We start from the raw sequence: 14,300 nt of genomic DNA, 5'->3' as shown, positions 1-14,300 counted from the left end.
GGAGGGCTTCACAGTGATGGGCCCCCAGGCCTGGGGCCTTGAGTGAGGCTGGCATCAAGGCATCCTGTGGCATACCCCTCCCCATCCAGTTCCCTGGGCAGCCACCATTGCCTTTGTCCCTGCGTCCCTGGTATTAACACCTGGCAAGGAAGTGTTGGAAGGAGACCCACTACAAGGCAGCCTCACCAGCTGTGTGATTTGGTGATTTGGCCAGATTAAGGAAGAAAAAGCGCGTCCGCCTGGAGTGTGGAATGAACGTACAGAGTGATTATTACCCTTATCAGCGCTGCCGTCACTGTCGCCGCATGTAAGACACCCCCTCTTCCCCAAGGCCAGTGATTGCGCCAGAGCTCCTGCGCGCTGGCAAGCAGGTGACGCCGCGGGTGACGGCCAGCCAGGGCGGGGGTTGTGGGGGCGGGAGGCAAGAGGAGAAGAGGGCATGTTCCCGTCGGTGAGGCGAGAACTCACCCGTGGTCCCAAGCAACGAGGGCGGGGGGCACCCTCCATCTCTACCGCACTCCCTCAGGGCACACACTGGCGCGCTCCGCGTCCTCAGGTGCTCCGAGCTTCCCCGTGTCACCCGCAGCCAGGGCGCCCCCCGCGACGCCGCCATTCATTCCTCCTACACTGCGAGCGCACCACTCCGGAGCCGGGAGAGCCGCAGGGCGCGGCGGGCTCTTCGAGTCCGCATTTCGGCGCCAGCCACATGGCTAGGGCTGGGGGTGTCTGCCCTGGTGCGCGCTGCGTCGGCCCAGTTACTATAGACCCCTCCCAGGAGAGACTGAAATACCCAGATTCAGGAGACAGAGACACTGTGGCACATAGATACAGGAGCCAAGAATGGAGATAGATAGAGAAAGGCAAAGACACTTAGGGGACAGGCATAGACAAAGGCCATAACACAGCGAAAGAGATACGGGGCACAGAGACCGAGATACAGACACTTAGAGATGGACTGACACATACAAAGGCGGAGACAGAGACACAGACGGGCAGTCAGAGACGCACAGACCCTGAATATCTACTTAAGACCAGCAGAGCAACTAGTACAAGAGCGCGCCAGCGGCGAGGGCACCATCCACTGGCCCGAGCTCTTCCCGCGCTGTGGGTTCGTGCCTTCCCCAGTCACCCTGTGCCCGAGTCTCCTCCCCACGGGTTTCCCGCTCCCCGTTTTCCATTGCCAGCCCTGCGGCCGCCTTCCCGCCCCAACGCGCGTGGTCAGCTTTTGCCCCCCTGCTCCCAGTCCCCCTTGCACGCCTCTTCCAGCCTAGGGGTCAGACCCTCCCCCAAGCTCCTCCAGTACCAGGCTCGATCCCACCCCCCTCCGGTCCCGCCTCTCCCCGCGAGGTCCTGGCCGGGTTGGCTGGTACTATTCCCCAAGACCCACGTGCCGGCCATTCCCCGCCACAGTGCGGGAACCTCCCACTCCAGCTGCCTTGGCTCCCGGGGTAGCTGGGCGCGCTCCTGCCCCCGGCCCCGCCTCTTTCCCCTGGCCAGTGCCCGCCCCGCCTCTACCGCGCCCCGCCCGCCGTGCTCTGCCGCAGTCGGGCGCTCATCGTCATTCCGCTCTTGCCGCCGCCGCCGCCACCCCCGCCCCCCGCCCCCGCCCGGTCCCCGCCACCGCCGCCGCCGCCGCCTGCCCAGCGGCCCGGGAGGCGGAGGCGCGGGGGAGGAGGCCCCGCTTGGCTCCTCAGCCCCGGATGCTGCATGACTTCATCCTTCCGCCGGCTCCCCTGCTGAGCTAGGGCCGGTCCGGCAGCAAGCCCGCCGCCCGCGCCCCGCCGCAGTCCCACTCCCGCCCCGCGCCCACCCCGCGCCCGCCATGTCCGAGATCCTGCCCTACAGCGAAGACAAGATGGGCCGCTTCGGCGCAGACCCCGAGGGCTCCGACCTCTCCTTCAGCTGCCGCCTGCAGGACACCAACTCCTTCTTCGCGGGCAACCAGGCCAAGCGACCCCCCAAGCTGGGCCAGATCGGCCGAGCCAAGCGAGGTACGCGGCCCGGGCCCGGAGTCGCCGCCTGACCCAGAAACCCTCTGCCGGGCGCCCCCCGGCTGCCGTTCCCCGCCAAGTGCCCGCAGCTCTTGCCGCAGACCAGCGCACCAGCCGCTCTCCGGCCCGGGCTGGAGGGGGGGGTCCCCGCTGCAGTGTGTGTCCCCCTCTTCCATTCTCCCGGGAACACGGTGCCCCGGATTCGATGCTCGCCACCTCTGGAAGCAGAGCCCTGGCACCCGGGCGAGGGGGAGGGGCCGGTCGGGGCATTTGGGGCTGCTTGGAAGTGGGAACACGGGGTAACGGGCTGATTCTTTGGGATCAAATACTGAGTCGGTGGACAATACGAAGAACCTTCGGGTCGAGAGGGGCGTCTAACAAGAGAGGGGAGGAGGCGGGGGGGTCCGCTTGTCTTGGTTGTTTGCATGGGGAGGGGAGCTCTGTTGGTGCCAGGATCGGAAGAGGGGTTCCAGCGGCGAGAGGTCTCAGGTTGAGGAGAGGGCTGGACCAGCTGGATACTCGGTTTGAGCCCCATTTGAGGAGGGGGATCTGTTGAAGTTCGGGTTGAAGAGGGGGATTCCATGAGCAAGAGGTTTCTGATCAACTCAGAGGGAGGAAGGCTCAGGTGGCAGGAGGGCTCGCACTGGGAGGAAGAATAGCTGGAGCCTTTGGAAGAGGGGCGTTCCGCCATCGGGAGGGGAAGGGGTCTGTGGGACCGAGGCTTGGCGGCGGGTTGGGTCTCCAGGAGAGTTCGGACGGGGAGGACACCGCAGCGCAGGGTTCCGAGGGGCGTCGCTGGGCCACGGGCAGTAGCTGCGCGGGACGCTAGGACGCGGGGCTCATTCTCGCCGCCGCCCCCCGAGGCCGCGCGGCTGACGCGCTTTCTCCCTGCGCAGTGGTGATCGAGGATGACCGGATAGACGACGTGCTGAAGGGGATGGGGGAGAAGCCGCCGTCCGGAGTGTAGACGTGCCGGCTCGGGCGGCGGGCTCCGGGCCCAGCCTCGCAGCGGCCAGGAGCGCGGGCCGGCGATGCGGCTGCCGGCGCCCACCGCCCCGGCCCAGGCGCCCGCGGGCGGGGGCTGCAGGGCCGTGCGGCCGCCGCCGCCAGGCACTCCGGAGCTGTCCGCTTCAGCACCACGGCGGCCGCGGTAGCGGCGGCGCGGACCCGCCCGGAACCCGCAGCCGCGCTCATGCACTTTAAAACCTCGGGCCGCAGCCCCACCCCGCACACCGGAACGGACACGGAGACCCGCGGCCCCCAGCCCCCTGCCCGCCCCCTCCCGCACGGCTCCCCTGCCCCGCCCCCCTCCGGCCAGTCTGGTATGCAGACCGGGCGGCCGCCGGTGTCGGACCGCGAGCGGCCAGGGATGTTTGGCTGCGTACTTGCATGAGCTTTCTACCCACCTGAGCCCAGTCCTCCGGGCCGTTCCTCACCCCCACCCCTGTCTGGCGTGACCCCAGCCTCAGCCTCTTTCTAAGGGACTTCCTCAGCACATTTGTATTTTTATATCCGACTCTTTGTTTACTGGCTCTGCTCATGGTTCCTGCCCTCCCCTCAGTCTCGGCCACGCTCTTCTGCGCCTGGCAGATAGGATGGGTGTTGAGGCTGGGGTGAGACAAGCCCCCCAACACGGTTACCAACCACATGGCCAGTCTGCCCAGGCCTGACCCCAGGAGGCTCTCTGGCAGACCCCTTCTCCCCAAGGTATCACCTTCCAAGGGCCCAGATCCGATTTTACCTTGGACCCCTGCGTCTTGCCCCTGGGAACCCAACTGGGGACTGCTCTGCACCTCTGGATGACATCTGTGGCCCCGGAGATGTTCTCAACCCAGGGGTGCCCTTTGTAAATGCTCCTCCATCCTCACTGTACCAGGAGTGTGTGAATAAACACAGACCTCCCTGTGTGTGTGTGGCCGCTGCTTAGGTCTCAGGAGCCAGGCCAAAATGGGAGGGGGGGCAGGTACTTGGGAATCTCAGGTGCATGTTGCTGGTGAGGGATGGTTGTCAAGTAAGACAGGCAGGCCAGCCTGGCCTGGGAACATCATTATGATGTGGCCTCCTTGGGTACAGATACAACCCAGGTGGGACTGGTCACCAGTGTTGGAGATGGAGCTGGGGTGAGAAACATAAAGCAACCAAGGTTCAAAGTCTGCAGTCTCCTGTGGAAAAATCAAGGCTAGATGAGGATCAGTAACAGGCCCCAGGGAGAAAGGTCTCCAGGCTGGCTGGTGTGCAGAGGGGTTATGCTGAGCTTTGCCCCAGGGGATGCATCACTGCTGGCTTGGTGTGGTGGCAGAGGACGTTGGGGAACCCAGGAGAGAACTGAGGAACCCAAGAAAGAAGCAAGAAATCTGGGATCTAGTTGGAGATGGGCTGTATTAGTTCATGTGGTTTCGCTCCCACCCTCTATCTTAGGCATGAGGCCCCTGGGATGTAAGCACCTTGGACCCAACCCCAAGTCCTGAGTCAGGAATTCCAACTACCTGAGGAGCCCAGGGCAGAATGGCAGGAAGGGTGGACCATGCTCTGGCCTCATAGCTGAATGGCACTAAGGAAGTCCTCATGATCTGAATCCTGAAGGAAGCAGGGTGAGGTGGGAGGTCTGGGGGGTGAGAGGATTTGGGCCCCCAGGGCCAGCTGGGCCACACTGAGCTCCCCGCCCTTGTGCATGAGGTAGAGATGGAAGTGGAAACCGCTACCATAGGTAGCATGCCTCAGGGACCAGCCATAACAGGCTTGGGCATAGTGTCTGGTCCGAAAGTGGGGGGCAGCGGAAGTCATTGAGATGAACCGGCCTCCAGGGACCAGCACGCGGCTCACCTGCAAGGCAGACACAGAAGCCATTGGTGAGAAGTGGATCTTCAGGTTCTCAAAGGTCAGTACTGCTCCAGATGCCCTCCCAGTCAAACCTCAGGAACCAGCCCACATCTGTAGCTCAGGCTTTCCATGGCAAAGAGTGAGCCACTTTCTCTGCCCCAGCCATTCCTTGGGATTAGGGCTATATTCTATTCAGGGAGGGGTATAGGAGTGATATCAGGTATAGGGGCACCACTTTCCTATAACTGCTCACCTTGGCAGTCTCTGTCACCCATCAGGAACCTGGCTACCACATCCCTATGGCAACCCGGTAGCCACACATCAGCCTTTGTGAGCCTGGCTATTCCAGTCGCTTCTATAATCTCGACCCCGCTTAACCCTTCCCTTCCTTCAGAGAGCCACACTCCTGAGGGCAACCCACTACTTGCTCCAAAACATGCTTCTGGCTTCTGATTTCTTCCAGTCCCATGAAACCTCAACCCCACAGCCCCACCTATTGATCTGCCTTTCTCTCTTGTTGCTCCCTCACCTCACTCAACACCTGGTCCACAGTATGGACACCTTCAGAGGACACGGTCCAGGGATCTTGTTCCCCAGATAGTAGGGCATCCAGCGTGCCCTTCTCGAGCACCACATCAAAAGAAGCACTGGGGAAGTCCAGCTTCCGCACATCCATGGTCTCCCAGCGCAGCTGCGGCACATGGGCATAGCGAGCCTGCATGGCGGCCACCACCACTGATGAGTAGTCCACACTGGTCACATCAGGGAAGCCTCCGAGGAACAGCTCGTAGCTCAGGGCACTGTTCCCGCAACCTGGGGTGGGAGGGGATGGGTGGCGAAAGAGCTACGTTAGTTTTGGTTCTCACCTCCCCCTGAATATCTATCCACTCTTGGCCCCGTTTCATCTCAGTCCAAACCCTCTAGTACTGAGAGGAGGTGGTAGAGTGCAGAAAAAGCACAAGCCTTGGAATCGCACAGGCCTGGGTGCAAACCCTGGCTCTCTCACTCCTAGCTGTGTGGGCTGGGACAAGTTGTTTAAATACTAGAAACATGGATTTTTTTTTTTTTTTTTTTTTGAGATGTCGCCCAGGCTGGAGTACAGAGGCACAATCTTGGCTCACTGCAACCTCCGCCTCCCGGATTCAAGTGATTCTCCTGCCCCAGCCTTCCGAGGAGCTGGGATTACAGGTGCGTGCCATCACGCCTGGCACAATCTTGGCTCACTGCAACCTCCGCCTCCCGGGTTCAAGTGATTCTCCTGCCCCAGCCTTCCGAGGAGCTGGGATTACAGGCGCGTGCCATCACGCCTGGCTAAAACTTGGATATCCTATTCAGAAAAATGAAGATAATAATACCTAGGCCATATGCAAGATGTGATGCATTAAACTTAAGAACTAAGAACTAGGGGCCAGGCGCGGTGGCTCATGCCTATAATCCCAGCACTTTGGGAGGCTGAGGAGGGCGGGTCATCTGAGGTCAGGAGTTCAAGACCAGCCTGACCAACATGGAGAAACCCCATCTCTACTAAAAATACAAAATTAGCCAGGCTTGGTGGCACATGCCTGTAATCCCAGCTGAGGAGGCTGAGGCAGGAGAATCGCTTGAACCCAGGAGGCGGAGGTTGCAGTGAGCCAAAATCATGCCATTGCACTCTAGCCTGGGTGACAAGAGCGAAACTCCGTCTCAAAAAAAAAGAAAAGAAAAGAACTAAGAGCTGTAGAGTAGCTGAAGGAGCTCTAAAGTTAGGAGTTCAGAGATCAGGGTTCTGATATTCCTAGTCACACAGCCACGGCAAATCATTCAACTCTTTGAGCCTCAGTTTCCTCAAATTCAAAATGGGGATAATACTGGTATCATTAACTGCAACATCATTGGTAGCATAATAATGATATAAGTTAGCATTATCCTAATCCCCAGCCTCTTAGAAAACCTTAGAAGGTATCAACCCTGGGAAGGATTCATGTTAGGGGTTATTCTACTTTGTTTTCCAAAACAGAATTAACAAGTGAAGGGGAGGCCGGGCGTGGTGGCTCAAGCCTGTAATCCTAGCACTTTGGGAGGCCGAGACGGGCGGATCACGAGGTCAGGAGATCGAGACCATCCTGACTAACACAGTGAAACCCCGTCTCTACTAAAAACTACAAAAAACTAGCCGGGCGAGGTGGCGGCGCCTGTAGTCCCAGCTACTCGGGAGGCTGAGGCAGGAGAATGGCGTGAACCCGGGAGGCGGAGCTTGCAGTGAGCTGAGATCCGGCCACAGCACTCCAGCCTGGGTGACAGCGCGAGACTCCGTCTCAAAAAAAAAAAAAAAAAAAAAAAAAAAAAAACAAGTGAAGGGGAAACTAGCTGGGGACACACAGTGGAGCCAATTACTTCCTTGCAATTTTTTTTGTTGTTATTGTTTGTTTGTTTGTTTTGTTTTGTTTTTTGAGAGGGAGTTTCACTCTTGTTGCCCAGGCTGGAGCGCAGTGGTGCAATCTTGGCTCTCTGCATCCCGGGTTCAAGCAATTCTCTTGCCTCAACCTCCTGAGTTGCTGGGATTACAGGCACGCACCACCACGCCCAGCTAATTTTGTATTTTCAGTAGAGACAGTGTTTCACCACGTTGGTCAGGCTGGTCCTGACTTCAGGTGATCCACCTGCCTCGACCTCCCAAAGTGCTGGAATTATAGGCATGAGCCACCGCACCTTGCTGCAATTCTTAACATATGTATTGAGCACTACATATTAGGCTCTGCCAACGAATAAAAGTCCCTGTCCTAAGGAGCTCCTGCTCCAGTAGGAGGAACAAATATGTAATCAGACAGTTGCTGCAAAACATGATGAGTGTTTCAATAGGGACAGGCTGTGAGAGCACACAGGAGGGTCTGGACCCCACCTCAGGCGAGCCAGCCAAGAGTTTCCAGGGAGCTGACAACCAAGCAAAGTCTTGAAAAACAGTCTTGACAACTTCCCAACACTCTGGTAGGAAGTGCCTGGAAAGCAGTCCCAAAGTGGGTAGGGTCAGGATGGAGAAGGGATAGAGGTGAGAGGAGTGGATGTGGATCTATAGTCCAAAGGGCATGACTTCCTTAGAAGATCCAGTGGCCTCTTCCAGGCCTTCCTATGGCCAGTCCCAGCTTGAGAATGGGGCTGAGTGACAGTTCTTGACAGCCCCAGGCTGGGGATCATCAGCTCTTGGGATTAGGTTTCCTTTAATCCCCACTTGCCTCCCTAAGAGGATCACAGGATCAGCAGTTGGAATAGCCCTAATCTATCAGGGTTTGGCACCCGGACAACATACCCAGAAGCAACTGGCTGCTCCCCTGCTGCCCCTTCCCATGTTCCTCTTCAAGCCCTGGGGCTCAAGGAAAACTATCTTGCCTAGGAGAACCCAACACGTGCTTCCCAAAGTTGAAGCCACAAAAAGCCCTGGTAGATACAGCACATGGGATGGGGGTAAGGGTGGCAGAACCCGACTTAGTTGCAGGTTGAAATCCCACTGGGTTTGCTGAGCCACAATCCCTTCATTGCCCTCAAACCTGACCTCATATACCTGTAGAGCTCTGCCAAACTGTGGACAAATCCAGATTTCCTTCCTTTGTTCTCCTTAGCACAGGATGGCATCTTCCAAGAGAACTTTACCAAAGGTGAAGGGGGAACAAAAGCTGGCCACTGGGGCAGTCATGCTTACAAGCAATGACTTTTGATTCTGTTGACTCAGAGATTTGGGGCCAGCAAGTAAGAAGGGGCTTGGGAAAGCCACTGCCTTCCAAAGTGGGGCCTGAGGGAAGTAGAGCCTTGGAGAATTGATCCATATCCAAGAATACATCACATGAGGGCCCAGAGCTGTGTGGATCCTAACTCAACACCAAGAGACTGAAATATAAGCCAGAATGCCAATTTACTAACTTATAACAAGAAAAATAGCCATCATGGAGACTGGAGTTGAATCCTCTGGCCAGTCCCTTTTCTCTTTATAGGAAATCTAAATTGGAAGTCAAATTGATTCCAAATTAATTAATTTTTTTTTTTTTTTTAAGACGGAATCTCACTCTGTCGCCCAGGATGGAGTCCAGTGGCCCGATCTCGGCTCACTGCAAGCTCCGCCACCCGGGTTCACTCCATTCTCCTGCCTCAGCCACCCGGTTAGCTGGGGCTACAGGTGCTTGGCTAATTTCTTTTGTATTTTTTGTAGTAGAGACGGGGTTTCACCGTGTTACCCAGGATGGTCTCCATCTCCTGACCTCGTGATCTGCCCGCCTCGGTCTCTCAAAGTGCTGAGATTACAGGCGTGAGCCACCGCGCCTGGCCGCTTCCAAATTAATTTTTGATTATGATCAAAAGATTCCAAAGGATCGCTTAAGCATAGGAGTTCAAGAGGCTGCAGTGGGCCAAGATCACACAACTGCACTCCAGCCTGGGGACAGAGCAATACCCCGTCTCTAAAAAAATAAGAAGAAGATTCCTACAGAGCATGAAGTCAAGCAAGCACAGCAAATCAGAGAAGCACAATAACAGCCAAGTGGGGCCAGCCATTCATATATATTCATTTGCTATGAGGATATTTTAGCCATAGGGACCAGACACACGAGTCCTCCAACAGGGTACTCTGTTCTCTGAAGAGTCCTGGATAAACTGCTTCTCTGATTCCCATTTTCAATAAAAATAATAATAGCTAACAGTCATGGAACACCAGGTACTATGTTAAACATTTATAAGAATTATTTCAGTTTACTTTCACAGTAGAGCCATATAAAGGATACTATTGGCTGGGCACGGTGGCTCATGCCTGTAATCCCACCACTTTGGGAGGCCAAGGCGGGTAGATCACTTGAGGTCAGAAGTTGCAGACCAGCCTGACCAACATGGTGAAACCCCATCTACTAAAATTACAAAAATTAGCCAGGCGTGGTGGTGGGCATCTGTAATCCCAGCTACTCGAGAGACTGAGGCAGGAGAATCGCTTGAACCCAGGAGTGGAGGTTGCAGTAAGCCAAGATTGCACCACTGCACTCCAGTCTGGGCAACAGAACGAGACTCTGTCCAAAAAAAAAAAAAAAAAAGATAGTATTATTACCATTCCCATTTTCTGCATGGGAAAATTGAGGAAAGTGGTAAGAAACTTTCTCAAGGTCACACAGTCAGTGGAAGAGCCAGAATTTGGACACAGGTCTCTATTGCTCTGGAGCCAGAGCTCTGAAACCACTGTGTTCAACTGCCTCCCAGTTTTCAAGAGGCCCACTCACCTTCAGTTGTGACATCCCATTGTTAGCTATGTCAATATAACCATAAGGCTATAATTCACAATGTAGTCATTTTACCAGTTTTAAGAGTTCTAAGTGCCTCCCTACACCCATCTGTGTGGTGTCACAAAGCACACTTACTTCACCACTCACTTGCTGCATGACAGTAGTGGACACTGTCAGTGTTCTGACTAGATGCCCTGGGGTCTTTTTACCCATTTTAATTTTTATATCCCTAGGTTTTGGTGTGTGTTTGCTTCTAATGGTGTACATCTGTGACTCTTCAGCCTGAAACAACCTTCAGAGAAACTTCGCTTCTTTCCTTTCCCTGTTCCCTCTAGCGCTTACCAATTCTCCTGGGAGCATATTCCTAACAAGTAACTTGGACATGAATCCTCATCTCAGGATTTGCTTCTGGGGAACTCAATCTAAGACAGTGAGTGGCAGGGATTGCCAAATGTAGCTTCCCACCTGTTTTTGTCAAGTTATATTGATACATGGCTATTCTCATTCACTTTTTTTTTTTTTTTTTTGAGATGGAGTTTCAATCTGTCACCCAGGCTGGAGTGCAGTGGCACAATCTCAGCTCACTGCAACCTCCAACTCCCTGGTTCAAGCAATTCTCTTGCCTCAGCCTCCGCAGTAGCTGGGAATACGGGTGCCTGCCACCATACCCAGCTGATTTTTATATTTTTAGTAGAGACAGGGTTTCACCATGGTGGGCAGACTGCTCTGGAACTCCTGACCCAGGTGATCCACCCGCCTCAGCCTCCCCAAGTGGTGGAATTACAGGCGTGAGCCATCCCGCCCGGCCTTCATTCACTTTTGTATTATCTGTGGCTGCTTCTCCACTACAACAGCAGAACCGAGTCATTGTAAAAGAGACTGTGTAGCCTGCAAAGCCTAAATTATTTACTTGTTTGGCCATTTTCAAAAAAAGTTTACAGACCCCTAACCTGGAGTAAGTCTCTTAATACTTTTGACTTGCCTTTAGGGATTGTCATAAGGATTAAGTAAGTTAGAAAGGGCCCAGCACGTTCTCTGGCTCTTATCAGGCATTCAACTTAAGTTTGTTGAGGTGGAATGTAATGTAGAGTATTCCCCAAGTTGTGGGTCCTGTTCTTACATCTTGGCGATTCTAGAAATTCCCCTTTTAGTTTTTAGACTTTTTGCCCTTCCTATCCAGAAAACAATAGTTCCCAGTCAAGCAGATTTTTTTTAAAGCATCAGTTTGGTGAAAAACCAGTCAAGTAGATTTTAAGGCAGTGTTACTCTGCCAATCACCAGCATAAGAATCTGCTGTGAAGCTTGTTGAACATACAGATTCCTGAGACCCACATTAGACCATCCCTGGAATTAGAATCTCACAGTGCAGTCTAGCTCTCCAGGCAATTTTGATACACACTAAAGCTTGAGAAAACATAGATCCATGGTAAATCGATCAATAAGTGCAATGGTTTAAAATCACAGATTCAAGAAAGTGTTTACTTGTGGGGAGAAGGGGTTTTAGGAGGACCACACAGAGAACCTTGAATATACTTTTCATTTTGCCAGGCATTGTTTCAGGTATACTTCATGCTCATTTAATCATCTTAAAGCCCAATTAATAAATATGCTTATGTTTTTAAGGTTGAGAAAATGGAAGCACAGAAATTCAAGTATTTTATCCAGGATTACACAGCCAGTATAAGCTGAGCCAAGATTCAAACATCATTCACTGCCTCTAGAGTCCAAGATGGTTTTTTGTTTGTTTTTTGTTTTGCTTTGTTTTGAGACAGGGTCTCATTCTGTCACCTAGGCTGGAGCCCAGTGGAGCCATCACAGTTCACTGCAGCCTGGATCTCCTGGCTCAAATGATCCTCCTGCCTCAGCCTCTTGAGTAGCTGGGACTATAGGCACAGGCCACCAAGCCCAGCTAATTTTTAATTTTTTTTTTTTTTTTTTTGAGACAGGGTCTCACTCTGTTGCCCAGGCTGGAGTGGAGTGGTGCAATCTTGGCTCACCGCAACCTTCACCTCCTGGGCTCAAGCAATTCTCCTGCCTCAGCCTTCCAAGTACCTGGGATTACAGGCCCGTGCCACCACACCTGGCTGATTTTTGTATTTTTAGTAGAGACAGGGTTTCACCATGTTGGCCAGGCTAGTCTTGAACTCCTGACCTCAAATGATCCACCCGCCTTGGTCTCCCAAAGTGTTGTGATTACAAGCATAAGCCACCACTCTGGCCTAAATTTTTTGTAGAGATGGGATCTCACTATGTTGCCCAGGCTGGTCTTGAGCTCCTGCACTCAAGTGATCCTTCCACCTTGGCCTCCCAAAGTGCTGGGATTAGGAGCGTGAACCATGAGCCCAGCCCACAGTCCAGGTCCTTTTTTTGTTTTGTTTTATTTTGTTTTTGAGATGGAGTTTTGCTCTTCTTGCCCAGGCTGGAGTACAATGGCACGATCTTGGCTCACCACAACCTCCACCTCCCGGGGTTAAGCGATTCTCCTGCCTTAGCCTCCCGAGTAGCTGGGATTACAGGCATGCGCCACCACACCCAACTAATTTGTTGTATTTTTAGTAGAGATGGGATTTCTCTATGTTGGTCAGACTGATCTCGAACTCCCGACCTCAGGTGATCCGCCGGCCTCGGCCTCCCAAAGTGCTGGGATTACTGGCGTGAGCCACCGCGCCCAGTCAAGTTCTTAACCACTAAATTATACTTTTTTTCTATCCCTAGTAATGTTCTATTTCTCAAACTGAGTGGAATAGACACACACATTAGATTTGTTATTTATACCTTACATACCTTACATATGTACTATATTACATATATCTTTTATTTATTAAAGATGTCACTTAAACATACAAAAAGGCTTTTACAAAGAGCAAAGTAAAAACGACAATTGGAAGAAAACCTGTTGCTCATTCAAACTTTACTAGCGCCTCCAAGGTTGACAGTAGGAGAGAACCTCAAGAGGACAGCGGAACACCCCAGAGCCCTACCTTTCCTCCAGCACGTCTTCCCTTTGGGGAATCGCAACACCCTGGGCGGCAATCTCCCCTCCACCCTTAGAGGGTGCTGTTCTCACTCTCTAAGGCATAGGACCAAGTTTCAGATACGACTCTCTCTAGGGGACTCTGGCTCCCAGTGCCCTGGGGCAAAAAGAAAAGCGCTGGGCATTATTCTCGAGGTGCCTGTGCGTGCCGCCTCCGATGTGAACTCGCAGTCCCATTTCTAGAACTGAATCTAAAGCTCAGAACGGGTTCATGACTTAAGTTACACAAGTCAATTAGCGCTAGGACTTGAACTAGGTCCTCTGAGCAATTCGGTCCCCAAGGCTGTCTGCCTCCCGAGGGTCCGGACAAGGTCTTCTTGAGTACCCCCCACGCTCAAACCCTGAGAGGCTGTCTTCCTCCCGAGGGCCCCGGGACCGACAATCTCTTACTCCTGTTTGCCTTGACTAAATACAGCCGGGACTCTGAAGGAGCTGGATCTCGCGTCCCAACTCAGGCGTCCTCCAAGAGGGTAGACAGGCGGGAGGAAAGCGGACCGGGCCAAGCCCGCGCGGCGCCGGTCCTGCCAGCTCTACCTGGCGGGGCCGCGCCAGGATTACCCACCTAACACAAGGATACGGTCCTCGGGCCGCAGCTCCGGCTCTAGGAGGGCACGGAAGGAGGAGAAGTCCCCGAACCAATCGTAGGGGGCAGAATCGGCTGCGCCTTGGTAGCGCTGATCCCAGTACTGGACTTCGCGGTACCCGCAGTTCCGCTCCGGTAACTCCGGCGGCGCTCTACCGGCCCCTGGAGAAGCCATGCTCTCAACCGTGGAGACCGCCAGAGCCGCCGGCCCTTCAGCCAATACGGAAGGCAGGATGCAGAAGGCTGGGCCCTGGTGTCTCCGCCCACCATCTGCAGTTGCTCAACACAAACACGTGGAACTTCCGTCCTTTACTAAGCGCTCTTTGAAGAATCCTCCGGCTGGGAAAACCATCGTCCAGACCCTGAATCCTCCGGCTGTACTGCCAACTCTTCCTAGAGCCGCACTCATGGTGTCAGACTCACGTGGGCTCATCACTGCGTCCTCTCATATTTTCAGTGTGAATTACTTCTATTAGGAAGTCTGAAAATTAGTGAAAGGTTCATTTTTCTCAGCATCCGGAAGGCTCTAAGCGGAGGCAGTAGGGGCGCGAACAGGGGCTTTGCGCTCCTGGAGAGACAGCATGAACACAGATGTTCCCAGCGTAGGCGAAGTAGAATGTTGGCTTCAGGGACTGTAGGGA

General features: G+C 54.1%; 2 protein-coding genes across 2 annotated transcripts; one reads left to right on the top strand and one right to left on the bottom strand.

Annotated features, from left to right (window-relative positions):
* The first annotated feature begins 1,564 nt into the window (after window positions 1–1,564).
* On the top strand, window positions 1,565–3,898 carry CAMK2N2 (calcium/calmodulin dependent protein kinase II inhibitor 2). Its single transcript, XM_033211897.1, has 2 exons — window positions 1,565–1,991; window positions 2,888–3,898. Exons 1-2 carry the CDS (start codon window positions 1,823–1,825, stop codon window positions 2,956–2,958), a joined length of 240 nt encoding a protein of 79 aa, XP_033067788.1. The 5' UTR covers window positions 1,565–1,822; the 3' UTR covers window positions 2,959–3,898.
* Window positions 3,899–4,348: 450 nt separating this feature from the next.
* Window positions 4,349–13,927, bottom strand: EEF1AKMT4 (EEF1A lysine methyltransferase 4). Its single transcript, XM_033211896.1, has 3 exons — window positions 13,639–13,927; window positions 5,341–5,624; window positions 4,349–4,814 (listed from the first exon to the last, which is right to left on the bottom strand). The coding sequence occupies exons 1-3, from the start codon at window positions 13,832–13,834 to the stop codon at window positions 4,527–4,529; spliced, it is 768 nt and encodes a 255-aa protein (XP_033067787.1). The 5' UTR covers window positions 13,835–13,927; the 3' UTR covers window positions 4,349–4,526.
* Between the last annotated feature and the right edge of the window lie 373 nt (window positions 13,928–14,300).

The sequence above is a fragment of the Trachypithecus francoisi genome, unplaced genomic scaffold, assembly GCF_009764315.1.
Source record: "Trachypithecus francoisi isolate TF-2019V2 unplaced genomic scaffold, Tfra_2.0 Lachesis_group0, whole genome shotgun sequence".
Classification (NCBI taxonomy): domain Eukaryota; kingdom Metazoa; phylum Chordata; class Mammalia; order Primates; family Cercopithecidae; genus Trachypithecus; species Trachypithecus francoisi.
The sequence above is the reverse complement of the archived record's forward strand: the minus strand, read 5'-3'. Positions and strand labels throughout refer to the sequence as shown.

Excerpts from the sequence above, each read along its gene's own strand:
- CAMK2N2 (XM_033211897.1), top strand. The coding sequence starts at position 1,823 with ATGTCCGAGATCCTGCCCTACAGCGAAGACAAGATGGGCCGCTTCGGC. Across the intron at positions 1,992-2,887 it reads GATCGGCCGAGCCAAGCGAG|TGGTGATCGAGGATGACCGG; the intron begins GTACGCGGCCCG and ends CTCCCTGCGCAG.
- EEF1AKMT4 (XM_033211896.1), bottom strand. The coding sequence starts at position 13,834 with ATGGCTTCTCCAGGGGCCGGTAGAGCGCCGCCGGAGTTACCGGAGCGG. Across the intron at positions 5,625-13,638 it reads GGACCGTATCCTTGTGTTAG|GTTGCGGGAACAGTGCCCTG; the intron begins GTGGGTAATCCT and ends CTCCCACCCCAG. Across the intron at positions 4,815-5,340 it reads TGGACCAGGTGTTGAGTGAG|GTGAGCCGCGTGCTGGTCCC; the intron begins GTGAGGGAGCAA and ends TCTGCCTTGCAG.